This window comes from Narcine bancroftii, chromosome 8 (assembly GCF_036971445.1).
Source record: "Narcine bancroftii isolate sNarBan1 chromosome 8, sNarBan1.hap1, whole genome shotgun sequence".
Lineage (NCBI taxonomy): Eukaryota > Metazoa > Chordata > Chondrichthyes > Torpediniformes > Narcinidae > Narcine > Narcine bancroftii.
Genome location: NC_091476.1, coordinates 44,161,222 through 44,177,183, shown reverse-complemented (window position 1 = coordinate 44,177,183; position 15,962 = coordinate 44,161,222). Strand labels below are relative to the sequence as shown.

The 15,962-nt window shown below is 43.6% G+C and overlaps 1 protein-coding gene across 5 annotated transcripts in view; it reads right to left on the bottom strand.

Annotated features, from left to right (window-relative positions):
- LOC138740622 (mediator of DNA damage checkpoint protein 1-like) overlaps positions 1-15,962 on the bottom strand; it is a 104,335-nt gene that overhangs the window by 56,086 nt on the left and 32,287 nt on the right. For 4 of the 5 annotated variants that reach the window (XM_069893523.1, XM_069893526.1, XM_069893524.1 and 1 more), the window contains exons 6-10: positions 15,436-15,489; positions 10,063-10,119; positions 6,793-6,840; positions 1,781-1,834; positions 549-596 (exon numbers count right to left, since the gene is read on the bottom strand). In XM_069893523.1, coding sequence (XP_069749624.1) covers positions 549-596; positions 1,781-1,834; positions 6,793-6,840; positions 10,063-10,119; positions 15,436-15,489 — 261 coding nt within the window. The remainder of the gene's footprint in view (positions 1-548; positions 597-1,780; positions 1,835-6,792; positions 6,841-10,062; positions 10,120-15,435; positions 15,490-15,962) is intronic. The other variant, XM_069893525.1, reaches the window with a different exon arrangement.

Sequence of the window (15,962 nt, the reverse complement as noted above, 5' to 3'; positions counted from 1 at the left end):
ATCTAATTCCCTCTTAAATATATTCAATGAACCTGCCTCTACTGCTCTCTGTGGCAATGAATTCCACAGATTCACCACCCTCTGGGTAAAGAAATTCCTCCTCATCTTGGTTCTAAATTGTTTGCCTATTATCCTCGAGCCATGGTCCCGGGTTCTGGACCCCCACCATTGGAAACATCTCTTCCGCATCCATTCTGTCCAGTCCTGCCAGAATTTTATGTTTCTATAAGATCCCCTCTCAATCTTCTAAACTCCAGCGAGTACAATCCCAAACTGTGCAATCTTTCCTCATAAGTTATTCCTGCCATTCCAGGAATCAGCCTGGTGAATCGCCTTTGCACTCCCTCCATTGCAAGAACATCCTTTGAAAAACACTTGGCTTGGTGAATGTCTATTGCTGCTGGGTTTTGGGGTCCTTTGGGCTCATAAAATTACCCTCTCCCACCTACTCCCAAATATTCACTTTGCCTTCTGAACCTCCTTTCCTGAAGAGTTAATCAGAAATTTACATTCAATTGGCAAGCCAAGAAAGTTGAGGTGGTTATTACCTGGTACTACATGTGCTGAAGGTTCCTTGAAGAATTCTGATTCAGGACCTGCAATTTTGTGACAACATTATATAAATACCTCGTTAATAAATATGTATTATACATTAGAAGCAACCATTTGGATTATACATTTTGAAGATATGTTTTTGTGAATCTATTTCAATAAGGCACCGTCTGGTGAAACTCTTTTCGTGATCGTAACTATGGTTGAATTGAAATATGAAAGTCTTCAGATGCTGTGATTGCTGGAGGAACTCAGCAGGTCTCACAACATCCTTAGGAGGTGAAGATATGTTACCAACATTTTGGGCCTGATTTGGGCCAGAGCCCTTCTAGGGCTATAGATGTCATAACAATAGTTGGCATTTGTCATGTTAACTGACTGATGTACAAACTGCATATAACTCTGATTCGGTCACATTTGGAATATTGTGCGAGATCTTGTCACCACATTACTGCAAGCGTGGAGACTTTGTTCAGCGTTCAGAAGAAGATCATTAGTATGTTGTTTGGTTTGAGAGTACAGTATGACAAAAGGCAAAGGAGGAAAAACCCAACACCCAACCCCAACCAACCAATTTTCCCCTGCAACCGCTGCAATCGTGTCTGCCTGTCCCGCATCGGACTTGTCAGCCACAAACGAGCCTGCAGCTGACGTGGACTTTTTGCCCCCTCCATAAATCTTCGTCCGCGAAGCCAAGCCAAAGAAAGACAGTATTAGTTACAAGGAGACATTGGATAAATTTATTTTCTCTGCAGTGCTGGAAGCTGAGTGATGGCCTGAGAGAAGTTTATAAAATTTACAGTCACACTCGCAACAGGAAGATGGAAGGGAGAAAGGCACCAGTGGGTCCTCAACCTGGAGAGGCTTGGTCGTACAGTCAAGGTCTGTCCCAGTTGTGTGTCAGGCAAGTGGGGTCAACACCATGGATTTCTCAGTACCTGATACATACCAGGTGCACAATGAGTTCTTAACCACATTTACTGAGTGCATTTTAGGTAAAATGCCACCCTAGCCTGCATTAAAAAATGTCCTTGCAACACAATTTCTATCCCCTTTGATCAGTTTAAATATTTCCAATATTGGAGAAAAACCATATAATTTTATATCTCCACAAACATGAACTCGTTTTCAACAGATTGTAAAGAAGCATTCCGTGTTCCACATTTCATGTTCTCTGTAACATGCTCTATATTGTGTGTTCTCTGTTATGTATTCTTTGACTGCTTACCTGGCTCTGCTTCTGTCGACAGTTTCTCAAGTTCTATTTCAGAGTCTGCAAGTCCTATTTTGAGGTACAATTAATTGATTCATTTGATTAACAAAAATGTCTGCTGTTGTAATAATCCATTGTAAATAACAAATATAGTCTAAGCAGTAACCTTCCAGTTCAGATTACAGTGAATTCCCATGTTGTCAGTGCCAATGGGAAAAATTATCAGAGGTTTCAATGAACAACTGCAGTAGGTGGCATCTTGAACTTCTCTGAACATGTACACATTTACATTAATTTCCTAATTATTATTCTCAAAGCAGAAAAAAGGAATTTCTAACAGGATCAGCCTTTCAAATCTCCCAGCTAGGGATAATTATGATGCTTCACAGCTGGAGTGTGGCTTCCGTGATCCTTCTCCTTCTTCTTCCCCCCCCAACTCACTCAACCATATAACCATATAACCATTTACGGAGCGGAAACAGGCCATGTTGCTCTTCCCTCTTCACCTCTCCCTCCCATCTCCTCTCCTCTTTCCCCTCTCCTTTCTCCCCCATCACCTCCCTCCCTGCGCAAGGTCTATTCCTCATCACCCTCCCATTAATATGTACAATTACACCTGGGAATCTGAAAAACACTTCATTATTGAAACCAAAACACAGGTATCATAGGGGAAAGCTAAACGCATACCCTCAAAGGGATGCCTGTCGCTTCTAAACACTTCAACATTCACTGCTCCATCCACACCATTCCCATTTTCCACACCCTTGAACTGCAACCCTTCCCCATTCCAGTCTCTGAACCTTCCCTTTCTTGGCATGTGTCCCACTGGCTCTTCTCCCTCCTTCATCTGAACATGAGTCAGGAATGCAAATATGGTGGAAACTGACTGACTAACTTTTGCTGAGAAACACAAAAGCTGCAAAAAAAATTCTGGATGAACTCAGCGGGTCAGTTAGCATCCACAGGTAGAAATGATCAGGCAATGTTTTGGGTTAGGGCCCTTTTTCAAGAATGCGAAAGAAGGGGTGAAATTACATACATAAAGTGGGAAAAATGCTGGGGTGGGGCCCAGAGGTGATAGAATATAAGACGGATAACCTGGGGGTAATGGCTAAGAATATAAAGTTTGTTAATTTTAATGTCAAGTGGATAAAGGTCTTGGCACACATTAATAAATGGGGATAGATATGGCCTTCATTCAAGAGATGCATTTAACTGAGTGTGAACATCAAAAGCTAAAAAGGGGCTAGGTGAGTCAGGTTATTTCCTCTTGTTCGGCTCAAAGGCAAGGGGAGAGGCAATTCTAGTGGGAAAGAGTGTTCCAGTGCAGGTGCAGAAGGTGATTACAGACAAAATGGGAAGATTTGTTTTGGTGCACTGTCAGATATATTCAGAATCCTGGACCCTAATGAATGTGTACACCCCCAACTATGATGATGAAAAATGTATACAGGACATTTCCCTACAATTGGCGGAGGGTTACAAAAATATTCTAAAAGGGGATGACTTTAATCTGTGTCTGGATCCTGTGCTGGATCAATCCACAGAACAGACAACTAGGATCAGGGCAGCGAAAGCCACCATTGACTGCATGAGGGAGCTGAATTTGATAGATGCATGGTGGAGAAGCCATCCAAGAGAGAAGGACTACTTGGAACTTCTACTCTAGAATAGATCTTTTTCTGGCTTCAGCCCATTTGGAAGGTAGGATCATGGAAGCCGAGTATAGGGCAAGGCTTCTGTCAGACCATTACCCCTTGGTTTTGACTATAGATGTGCCAGATAAGCAAAGCACAGCATACAGGTGGCATCTTAACACTGCTGTTGAAAAAGCCGGAGTTTTGTATTTTTACAAGAACTCAAATAGCCTTGTTCTGTGAGGACAACTGCCCCTCTACTCCAGATAAATTTCTTCTTTGGGACACCATTAAGGTGTACTTGAGGGGCCAGATAATTGGGTATACAAAGACAGTCAAGAAAGATTATATGAGGGTGGTTGTGGAATTGGAAAAGGAGATTACCCAATTAGGAAAGGATTTTCAGGATTCATAATTGGAGGACCATTATCGAGCTCTCACAAACAAGAAATTGGAATATAATATGTTTCAGACATATAGTATGGAGAAGGCCATTATGAGGTCAAGACCAAAGTATTACAAGTTGGGAGAGAGAGGTCACAAGGTCCTCATTTGACAGTTGAGAGCATAACAAGCCTCTAGAAAAATTAATACAATACAAATGGGGAATGGCCAGGTCTCGTATAAACCAAAGGAAATTAATGAGACCTTCAGGATTGTATAAATCTGAATTGACTGGGGATCCCAATCAATGGATGAGTTCCTGGCCAGATTAGATCTCCCACACTTGAATTCAGAGGAACAGGTGGGATTAGATCTTACTTTTACAGAGAAGAAGCTGGGTAAAGCTTTGTGTGCGCTACAAGTAGGCAAGTCTCCGGAGGAGGATGGATTCCCACCTGAGTTCTATCAAGAATTTAAGGACTTATTAATAAGTCCTTAATGACTAAATAAGTCATTAATGCCTCTGTATATGGAGGTGATAGACCAGGCTAAGGAAACATGGCCCCTCCCGGAATCTTTCACAATGGCGATTGTTACAACGATTTTGAAGAAGGGTAAAGATCCACTTATGCCCTCTTCTTATAGGCTAATTTCCCTGATGAATACTGATTACAAGATCCTAGCCAAAGCCCTGGCAAACAGATTGATAAACAAAGACCAGGCAGGCTTTGTGGAGGAGAGGCAAGCAGTGGACAATATTGGCAGACTGCTGAGTGTAATGAATCTGACACAATCTAGAAATAAGAGGGGATTGGCCATTTCCTTGGATGCAGAGAAGGCTTTTGACTTATTTGCCGATGACATGCTGATATATCTGACAGACCCTATGACTTCTCTGCCTCAATTTCATGTGGTACTGGAGGACTTTCTGGGTACAAGATCAATTGGGAAAAGAGCGAGGTGATGCCACTCACCAAGGGTAATTATAGTCAATTTAAAGAAAATAGTAATTTAAAGTGGATGCAGGAAGGGATCAAATACCTAGGAGTTAATATTGATGGTAACTTGAATATCCTATACGTTAAGCTACACCCTCTTTCTGGAGAGAGTCGAGGAGGACCTAAAGAGGTGGATGACCCTGCCCATAACATTGGTGGGAAGGGTTAATTGCATCAAAATGAATGTGTTGCCAAGATTCCAGTATCTTTTTCAAACATTGCCTGTGCTGTTGCCCCGGGATTTCTTTAAACAGCTGCTACATAAGGTTAAAAGGTTTCTCTGGAGTGGTAAGGTGGCAAGAGTCTCTATGGAAAAATTAACATAAGATTATAGTCTAGGCAGATTGAGAATTCCAGACTTAAAAAAACATTATGGGTAGCTCAGTCGAGATACATCGCCTCTCTTTCAGGGAGGAGGTGTACCATTCTGGGCACAAATTGATCTACACTTGGTAGCCGAGAGATAAAGAGGATTTCATTTACAAATGGGATGCCAAATTGCTGTCAGGGAAGAAGAGGCCCTATACCAAAACAAGTGATTAGTATCTCAACCAAAATTAACCAGTATCTGAACACTATAGTGGAGCTATCACCAAAATCGCCCCTGACTCCTAATAAATTAATACAACGGTAGGTAACAAGATCCAAGACATCTGGTGCTGTAATGGCATAAGGTGCATAGAGGACTGTTATGACCAGGGGCAATTAATGTTGTTTGAGCAGCTAAAAAATAAATCTGCTTTGCCAAATCAGACACTCCACTGCTATCTTCAAATAAGATTTTCTACAGGACATATTGGGTCCAAGTATGGCCCTACCTTGATGCAGTAACATAGAGGCCGTGATTCAAAGTGGGAGTGGTAAGAAATTTATTTCGGCAATGTTTTGCCTGTTCCAGTCAGAGGAACCCAAACCGGGCCTTCATAAGTTTAGAGAAAGATGGGAGTCAGACTTGGGCATTGCAATTGATGAGAGATGCTGGTCCGACTTGTGCCAGGTCATCAATGCAAGGTACAGGCTGGTGCAGTATAACTTTTTGCACCAGCTGTATCTAACGCCGCAGAAAATAAACAGGTCAAAACTGGAACTCTTGGTCCAATGCTTCAGATGTGGTGTTGCGACTGGGACATTCATGCACACAACTCGGTCATGTACCAATGTGAGGCCCTTTTGGGTAGATCGAGGCCAAGTCCTGGAGAAAATTATAGGCAAGCGATTCCCACAGGACCCAGAGTTGTTCCTGCTGGGAAATATAATGGAAATAAGGATTACAATGAAGCTGTCCACATTTCAAATCCAATTTGTGTTAATCACATTGGCAGTGGCCAGGAAGGGCATTGTGGTGTCTTAGTATCGAATGATGGAACAAGGAAATGCAGAGGCTGTGCTCCCCTGGAGAAAATAACATAACCTGAAAAACAAATACGGTACCTTTCTTAAGATCTGGCAGCCATACATGCACTACATAGGCACATGGCGGTGATTGGTTTACTTGTTCCTTGCTGCGGCTTCTCTCCCTCACACTGATCGCAATCAAGGAAAATCAGGAACGGATATTGGACCAGAGACCGCCCAATGAGCTGCAACAATCCCTGCCCCTTATTTATTTTTCTGGTGTTAAAGTTTTGTTGTTGTCGGTCAAAGTTTGAGTGAGTAGTCTTGTTTTATGTGTGTGTGGGGGTGGGGAGGGGGTCGGTTTGGTAGAGACACAGGCTTGTATATCTGAATGTGAACTGCCATGGTTGGCATGACACTGTATATGGCTGTACAAGCTTGTGTGAAAATATAAACAAAATATTAAAAAGAATACAAGACGGATGGTGCCAGAGGGGAGAGACAGATCAAGGGAGAGACCATTAGGAATGGAGGGGTGGATAAAGAGTATATGTAGAGATAAAAAAATAAATAATAAAGGAGTAGGTCTCTGATTTTCATGATCTATGTTATGTGTTCTGCATTCTGTGATCTATATTCTGTGTTTAATGTTTCATGTCCTGGCACTGCTTACCTGACTCTGCTCCTGTCGAAAACTCCTCAATAAATTCTATTTCAGGGACTGCAATTTATTAAAAAAATATTTTAAGAAACAAGAACATGTTCCTCCAGTAATCCAATATAAATTACAAATCCAGTCCTGTAAACTTTACACCTCAAATTGCACTTGGATTCATTGAGTTTACAGCCCCTTCACTTTAAATTTTACATTTAAATTTAGACATATAGCACAGTATATAGCCACTGGGGAAAAAGTCACTCAGGCATGGGGAGAATATACAAACTCCTTATAGACAGCACAGGATTCGAACTGTGGTCCCAATTGCTGGCGGTGTAAAAGGCGTTGTGCTAACCACTACACCAACCGTGCTGCCCTTTAACCTCTCCTCATTGACCAACATGTTTCTCCATACTATTTCCATTTGCCTGCCTTTGGTCTACAACCTGCTAAATTCTTTTGTATCCACACACCTGTCTAAATGTCTTTTAAATAGGATCATTGTACCCCATAGACAAGCTGCACAGTAACAGGCCGTCCTGATCCACAAGCCATGCCCACCAAATACACTAAGTAACCTACCAATCTTGTACTTCCTTGGAATGTGGGAGGTAAACCTTACGGACATGGGAAAAATGTTAAACTCCTTACAGACTGGATGGATTCAAACCCAGGTCGCTGGTGCGGTAATAGTACTGAGCTAACCACCATGCTGACTGTACCATGCAAAGTACTTCTTCCACTCCCTCTGGCAACTTGTTCCACACACCAATCACCATCTGGGTGGAAACTCTGCTCTGCTATTCAGGGGGAGATGAGGCTTTCTTTGTGTTACCTTATTTTTCTCATCAAACCATGCAAAAAAGGTATTCAACCTGTCAGAAAGGGAGGTATCATTGTCGCTGACATGCAGGGTTGACTAATGGAGAGTTATGGTTTGAATACCCTGCCATGTGCGCTTTGTGTTGTCAATGTCACTTAGGTGTCTGTGGATTCTCTACTTACGCTTTGCCTTCCTGATTGCATGGGAGAGTTCAGCGCTTGCTGATCTTAATGCCATCTTTCTCCCTGCCTGAAAGCAGCGTCACAAACTCTGAGGAGGGCACAAACCTTGGGGTTTAGCCATGGATTTCATTTGCCCTGGCTGTGTAGCATTTGATTGAAATCCCTCCATTGGCTCTACTTTTGCACCAATGGACACAAGTGTAAAATCTATGACTTTGGAACTTGCCTGTTCAACGGTGAAAAAATAGGTACGACAACATTAAAATAGTGTTAATGACACATTAACAAATTTTCTGCCAGCATCTGGGCACCTGTCAACAAATAATGTGACACGAGAAAAGATTGCCCTGACTTTGAAGGATGATTTTGCACTCCAGAATTCCTCTCCAACACAATGGCCAAGAAAGCACACCAGCGCTTCTACCTTCCAGAAGCCTGAGGAAATTTGTCATGTCACCTGCATCCCCCAACAACTTCCCAGGTGCATCTTTGAAAGCATCCTGTATGGCGCATCATTGCATGGGATAGGAACTGCTCCTCCACAGAACACAGCTCAGACCATCACATACCCCCTCTCCTCCATCAACATCATCTACAGTATAACTCCTGCTGTCTTGGAAAAACAACCAACATATTAAAAGACTCATCCAACCCTGATCAAACTCACCACCTCCCTCTATTCAGGGAGAAGATTCACGAGTGTGAGATAATGCACCACCACATTCAAGGACAATTTTTCCTCATAATTGTTTTATTTTATTTAAAATATAGTCATACAGCATTGTAACAGGCCAATTCCACCCTACAAAGTCCATTTTAAACTCCTGAACGAACCTAACAATAATAAAGTGATGGTGCCTTTGCTCCATACCAACTAATCTCCCTCTCACTCTCTTTAACTTAGAACTTTTTTACTGTGGTTACTTGGACTATGTAAGAGATATCTACTGGCCTACTCACAAAACAAAACCATCCATCTTGGTATATGTGACAATGAACTTCAATATTGGTCTGATTGATGACATTTCTATAACAGATCACTGAAAGTTCAGGCAGCACATTAATGAATCAGTGACATTATATATAGCTGCATTTATAGTCTGGCTACATTTTGCTCATACCTTGATGAATGACTCAAGCCTGTAACATTGGTTTTGTATCTCTACCTTTGCTAGATAAGTACCCTGTTTGCCCTGCTGAGTTTTTCCAGCATTGAGCTTTTACCTTATAGTCAAACTGCTTCACTCCATGACAGGCTCACAGCTCACATAACATTTGCACTTTGCATCTTCAGACTAGTGGCTGCAAGCACGGGGACCAGGTCACTCCAACTTTCCCACAGGGCAGTCTCACCCACATCTGTTGATAAACGGTCCATCACAAATTCTACTGAACACTGCTGCACTAGAGAGGTTACTGACTAGAAAAAAAAACCCTTTAGTCAGTCACATTGGGTGGAGGCATTGTGTGCCCTGAAAGCTTTCCCAAAAGGCAGGCACTTCAGCATCTGGCTGTAGTGCTGAAGGACCCTCTGTCAGGTGGACTCTTTCAAAAGGTGGGTGAAGAAGAATGATCAATGTTTCAAGGAAAATCCCACTCTCGACAATGGGTTTGAATCAAAACATTGACTAATCTCCTTTCCCTAATACTTGTGTTTTATTACCATGGCATGGATAGAAATTCCATTCCCCTCCTATCCCATAAATTCTATTCCAAAATAATCCTCTCATTATGACTACCCTGGAGACTGAAGACCGCCTTACTTCCCCACATCATCCAATTGATCCCTTGGAATTATGTCACTCCCACCATGCGGAATGACACATATTCCAAGTCACCTCCCTTCCATTAAGCAAGCTATTGTGCCTAGGGAATAGAAGAAACTATTCTCCACCAAAATGAGAAGGAAGTCCCCCAATGTTGTCCACCCCATGCTTTCCCATTCCTCACACCTGTCCTTTTACCATTATCTGCCATCTCTCTCTCCTATTAGTCACACTTACTTCTTCTTATGGTCTCTCTCTCTCTACCTCTCCTGTCTTCAACCCTACTTCGGTTCCAGTTATGCCTCTCACCATGCTTCACTTGAATAGCAGTTAGTGGCAGAAGATCAGTAATATTGCTGAACTGAAGAAGGGCTCAGGCCCGAAACATCGGTTTATATATCTTTACCTCCTATGGATGCTGCGAAACCGGCTGAGTTCCTCCAGCATTTCTGCATTTTTACTACAATCACAGGGTCTGCAGATGTTTGGCTTTCACTCCATGCTGATTAGTTACCTGGCATGTCTCCTGATGAGGGCTCTTCAATTAATTCAGATTCAGGAGGTGCAAACTCTGTTGCAAGGACATTTCAAAAATATCTTGGTTAGCAAAATCACAGTTTTGATCTGCTATGATTTACAAGTGTTGTACTGATTAGAATTTTCAGTCCCAAACGGTTTTGAAACTTCTACAAGGTAAACTCTCAGATATTTCAAAGTATCTTTAATGGCATTTTCTTGGAACTCACCCAGTTCAATCACACAAAATTTTCCTTCAGCATAAATAAACAGTATCAATACCCATTACACATGCAAGGATCCACGGACACTTTCTGTGGCCTTGTTATATATCTATATGCAGCACTCATTATAGATATTATAGTGGCACGCCACTGAATGGGTCCCACCATTATGCTCCCAGACTATGAGCCAGTACAGGCCAGACCATGAATTGACGCTGGCCTCCATGCACTGGATCAAAATAGCCTGCATCAGCTCTCCCAGTCGATGATGAACATCTTGGTCAACGATCAGGTGTTGAGATGCGTTTTCAGAAGCAGAAGGACAGAGAATTTTATCCACTCCAATATGGTGCAGTGTTTTTGCAGTATTATTCCCTTAAAGCAAGGCCAGTAAACTATAAAGTCTCCCTCGCTTCAAAATCCCACTCGTTGAGATCTGCACCACTGTGACACTGACCATGTGGGGCACAACCTGCAGAGACTTTAAGTTCTGTTCTGAGCACCAGTGCTGCTGGGGACTTACAGTACCACCTCAAAAGTGTTATGATGCAGTATGACAGTCCCCAATCTCCCCTCATGGTCTGGCACCCACAGACCTTCCCTCCGATCGCACTCTCTCTCCCCCCCCCACCCTCAACCCTACCCCACCCCGCCACCGGCCAGCCAACATGTGGTCTCTCCACCTTCCGCATCAATCCCCCATGGCTGTTCACGAACCTCACCCCCACTGTAAACTAATCACCACAAAAAGCAGGAGATGCAGTGAAGGGGACAGAGAATTTATTAAAGCTGAGCTGCGGCAGCTCTTGAATGAAGGGATCATCGAGACCAGTACCAGCCTCTGGAGAGCTCAGGTAGTGGTGGTTAAGAGTGGAAAAAAACACTGATGGTGATTGATTGCAGCCAGACCATCAACTGCTATACACAGCTGAATGTGTACCCCTTCCTTCGCATAGCAGATATGGTCAATCAAATTGCCTGGTATTGTGTGTTCTCCACAACAGACCTAAAATCAGCCTATCACCAGTTTCCCATCTATCCGGAGGACTGCCAGTACACTGCTTTCGAAGCAGATGGCTGCCTCTATCATTTCCTCAGGGTCCCCTTCGGTGTTGCCAACAGAGTCTCTGTCTTCCAATGGGAGATGGACCGGATGGTGGACGAAAATTACCTGTGTGCCACGTTCCCCTACCTGGATAATGTTATGATCTGCATCCATAACCTGCAAGTTCATGACGCTAATCTCCAGAAATTCCTCACGACCATCAAACTCCTCAACCTAACCTACAACAGGGGCAAATCTGTTTTCTGCACTTCCCGCCTGGTGATTCTTGGCTATGTTGTGGAGAATGGAGTTATTAGCCTCGATCCTGTCCACTTGCACCCCCTGCTGGAACTCCCCTCCCCCACTGCCTCAAAGCCCTGAAAAGGTCCCTGGGGTTCTTCTATTACACCCAGATGGTCCCCACTTACATTTTCCCTTTGCCATTCCCTGCTCAGACATGACCACAGTCATCAGGGCACTGCACAACGTTTTCACCCTGTTCAGGTATCCGTTGTATATCCACAGTGACTGGGGGTCCTCAACCATGAGGGATGAACTGTACTAATACCTGCTGGCCACCAGATGGACAACCAGCTATATGCCAGGTGGAGAGAGAAGAATGCCACTGTGTGGAAGGCAATCCTCTTCATTGTCTAGAGGACTACCAGTCTCTCATTGGCAGGAGGTCCTCTCCAAAGTGCTCCATGCAAACAGGTCACTTTTATGTACCGCCACCAACATTACCCCTCCCAAAAAAATTTTATCATTCCCCAGGAAGTCTGCATCAGGGACCACCCCGCCATCCTGGTTGACATTCTCAGGGCCGGTCCTGCTATAGAAGCGCATGAGAGAGCATAACAACGACCTAATGGTCGAAAAGGTCTAGCCTCTCCATGCAAATCCCCAATAAGAATACACGGCCTACCCCGATGGACATCTGTGTGTAGGGGCTCCTTAACGAGTTTAACCACCAAATAACAACCACCCCTCCCATGGACACACACTACATACCATGGCACCCTAACCCCGCCCCCACCCCAGTCACTGGCTGAGTCATCACGTGCCATGCAAGTTGACGCAGTGCTGGAGGTCCGGGACTTAACAGCAGTCCCAGCAACAGCCCAGTTTCCAACTCTCCGATGGTTGCAACAAAAAAAACAGTCCACCAGACAGACTTAATCTGTAAGAGCCTCTGCCCCACTTCACCCCGCTGGACAAAATTTTTTAAAAAGGGGCGAATGTGATGAACTCATCACCTGGGTCTGCCCCTTGCTGTAACTGTACCCGTGGCTCCACCCACTTGACCCCGTATAAAGGCTTCAACACCGTAACTCCACCCCCAGAGCCTAGGTCATAGCATGGGATACACTTCAAGTTTATTGTAAATAAAAGCCTATCTTTCTGTAACTCTAATCCTTTGAGTTATTGATAGTACATCAATTTTGTTTTTTTATGTGATTATTAATTATCTCTAGTTTAATTTTGATCATTTGCTCCAATTTCATTTGCATCTTACAGATTGATATTTCCATGACACTTTATCAATTTTATTTTGTGGTAAATTATGCATCTTTTTAAGCTTGAAATCTAGAGGATTAAAGGTTCAAAGTTCCTTTTATCGTCACATAATAAAAATGTAATATGCACGATACACTTCAATTTTTATCTGCTATAAGGAAAACAAAGTGACGCCAGGAGCATTGTCTGGCACCGCTAATAGGAGAAAGAGAAGCAAAACGGATTCCCTTCAGAGACATTGACTGTCCGTGGATTCACCTCTAGTGCTCTCGCATCCTCTGTAGCCGCACAGACTCCTGTTCGATTCAATGGCGTCCCAAGCTCCAGATCCAAACCTCCGACATGATCAAGAAGCCTTCAGTGCCTAAGGCCCTACAAAAGCCCTACTTGCCCTCAACATCCTCTCGAATCCAAATTATATAAAGATGTTAAATCAAGATCAAATACGTTTATAATAACAAATTGTATTAAAATGCAAACACCAGATCGAGGACTTGTTTGATTGTGATAGTACAGATTCTATCACCAATGTGTATATGTACAGATTGTAGTGTAGGATGACTGTGATTGGCTGAGAGCATAGCCACGCCTACTGGCAGGTCTTAAAGGATTGCTCCTAGCCAGACCAGGTCATTCTGGTATGGTCGACCTACTTGTGATATGCTTCAATCTTTTAGTTAATAAAAGCCTTGGTTTGGATCAGCAAGTCTTTGGTTCTTTTGACACGCTCTGCAATTTTATTAACTAAAAGGTTTTGAAGGGATGGAGTGTATGCTACGACTGGAATGCCTCGATATCGACCTCTAGTCAGCTACAGCCTCGAATGACTTTAAGCACTGGGTGAGGTGCTTCGAAACATACTTACAGCTCTCTGACCCTGCTGCAATAGAGGACAGCCATCGACTACTAATATTGATGACTATGGTGTCCCCGAGAGTTTACCAGAGCATCCAGGATGCGACCACTTACGCCACAGCCATGAAGGTGCTGAAAGGGCTCTACAAGCGACCGATGAACAGGGTCTATGCTTGGACATGACCGCCTCCTCAGTCATAGAGGCCCTGCACAGCATCTTCGCCATCTTTGGGTACCTCAGTTACATCCACAGTGACAGGGGATCCTCGTTTATGAGCGCAGAGCTACGGCAGTACCTTCTGGAGTGTGGTATTGCTTCAAGCAGGACCACCAGCTATAACCCACACGGTAATGGGCAAGTCGAGAGAGAGAGAATGCCACCATCTGGAAAGCGGTTACGCTTGCCCTCCGGTCCAAAGATCTCCCCACCTCTCACTGGGAGTACAAGCTCATTAGTGCCCTACACTCCATCCGCTCCCTCCTATGCACCATGACCAATGCCACCCCCCATGAAAGGATGTTCTCTTTCCTGAGGAAATCAGAATCGGGAACAACCATACCAGCATGGCTCATGGTTCCCGGGCCGGTCCTCCTACGATGCCAAGTCCAGTATTCAAAGAATGATTCCTTGGTTGACTGAGTGACTCTGCTCCATGTGAACCCACATTATGCCTACATTGATGGGTGGGAGGACACATTCTCGGTAAGGGCCTAGCCCAAGCTGGATCAAGCTAGCAGGCTCCCCTAGGTCATGTTCTTGAACAGAGGGACCAGCACCACCCCACCAACTCATGCCAGACTGTCGACAACACTGTTGGGGAATTGAGCGAAGCAGTGGCTGCACCCTACAAGCCTGCCAGCAACACGACTCCAGCGACTCCAATCCCGGCACCACGGCAGTCACGCCAGATGGTCAGGCCCCCTGACCGGTACAACCCCTAACATCCACCGGGCCACCCCTTTTTTTTCCTTTTTTTTTTTTTTTTTTACAGCCCTCCATCCACCCTGGGGTCAGTTCATAAAGAAGGGGTGAATGTGATAGTACAGATTCTATCACCAATGTGTAGAATGTACAGATTGTAGTGTAGGATGACTATGATTGGCTGAGAGCATAGCCACGCCTAGTGGCAGGTCTTACAGGATTGCTCCTAGCCAGACCAAGTCATTCTGGACTGGTCGACCTACATGTGATATGCTCCAGTCTTTTAGTAAATAAAAGCCTTGGTTTGGATCAACAGTCTTTGGTTCTTTCGACGCGGTCAACTATGATCTATGGCTTGGATTTCTTCAACAGTAAAGCAAATCTTGTTTATTTATTTCCCATTTTCTACTTTTCTCTGCTTGTCACTGAAAGTTTCTTCTTCCATTATTCTAGGATACAAATTCTCTTCTCGTGTCCCATAACACAATCTTGAAAACACAGAGATTCCATAGAAAGTAAAAAGTAACCAATGTTTCAGGCCTGAACCTTGACGAAGGACCCAGGCCCCAAACATTGGGTTTCTTTTGCTTCCTACTGCATGACCCACTGAGTTTCTCCAGCACTTTTGGGTGTTGCATGGAAATCCAGATCTTTGTCCAGCTCACGTTACCAATTTGTCAATAACTCATAGGTTTTAATAACAATGCTCCGATGATGCTGCATTGGGGATAAAAGGATTAAGAAATGTTTTGAATCATAATTTTGATTCAATGGATGAATAGCTAAGCAATTTGTAGGATTATTTACCTTCAAAATACGGGAATTCTGTGTGAATCTCCTCTTCTGCAGGACACTCGATTGCTGTAGATGGAAGAGAAAACACTTTACCAAATTAACAAATCTGCTGACTTAGGGTGAGCAATACAGGCTGTTCCCAGATAGCAAACGGCTTCTGTTCTTGCAGACATCCAGGAGTCTAATTTGTGCATGCCGGATAAAGCACAAAATTACTATGTCTCCAGTGTTGTAATAAATGGTGTCAAACACATGCAATACCAATAAGAAAGAACAATTTCTAAAAGTGGAGCGAGAAAGGAAAGTTGATCTGCCGTTCATAGCAAGCAACATTGTACCTACATCGGAGTTTTGAGTTCAGAGTTCGTAACCTGGGGATTGCCTGTACTGTCAACTATGATCCTTACTGTCTACATCTAAGTCAGAGGGTCTCATAAGCAACAGTAGACCACCCAGTCCCTTGTGCCTACTTTGCTCATTCACTAAAATTGTGGTTTATCTCCAATGGTTAAAATGATATAGAGGATAAAGTTTTAAAA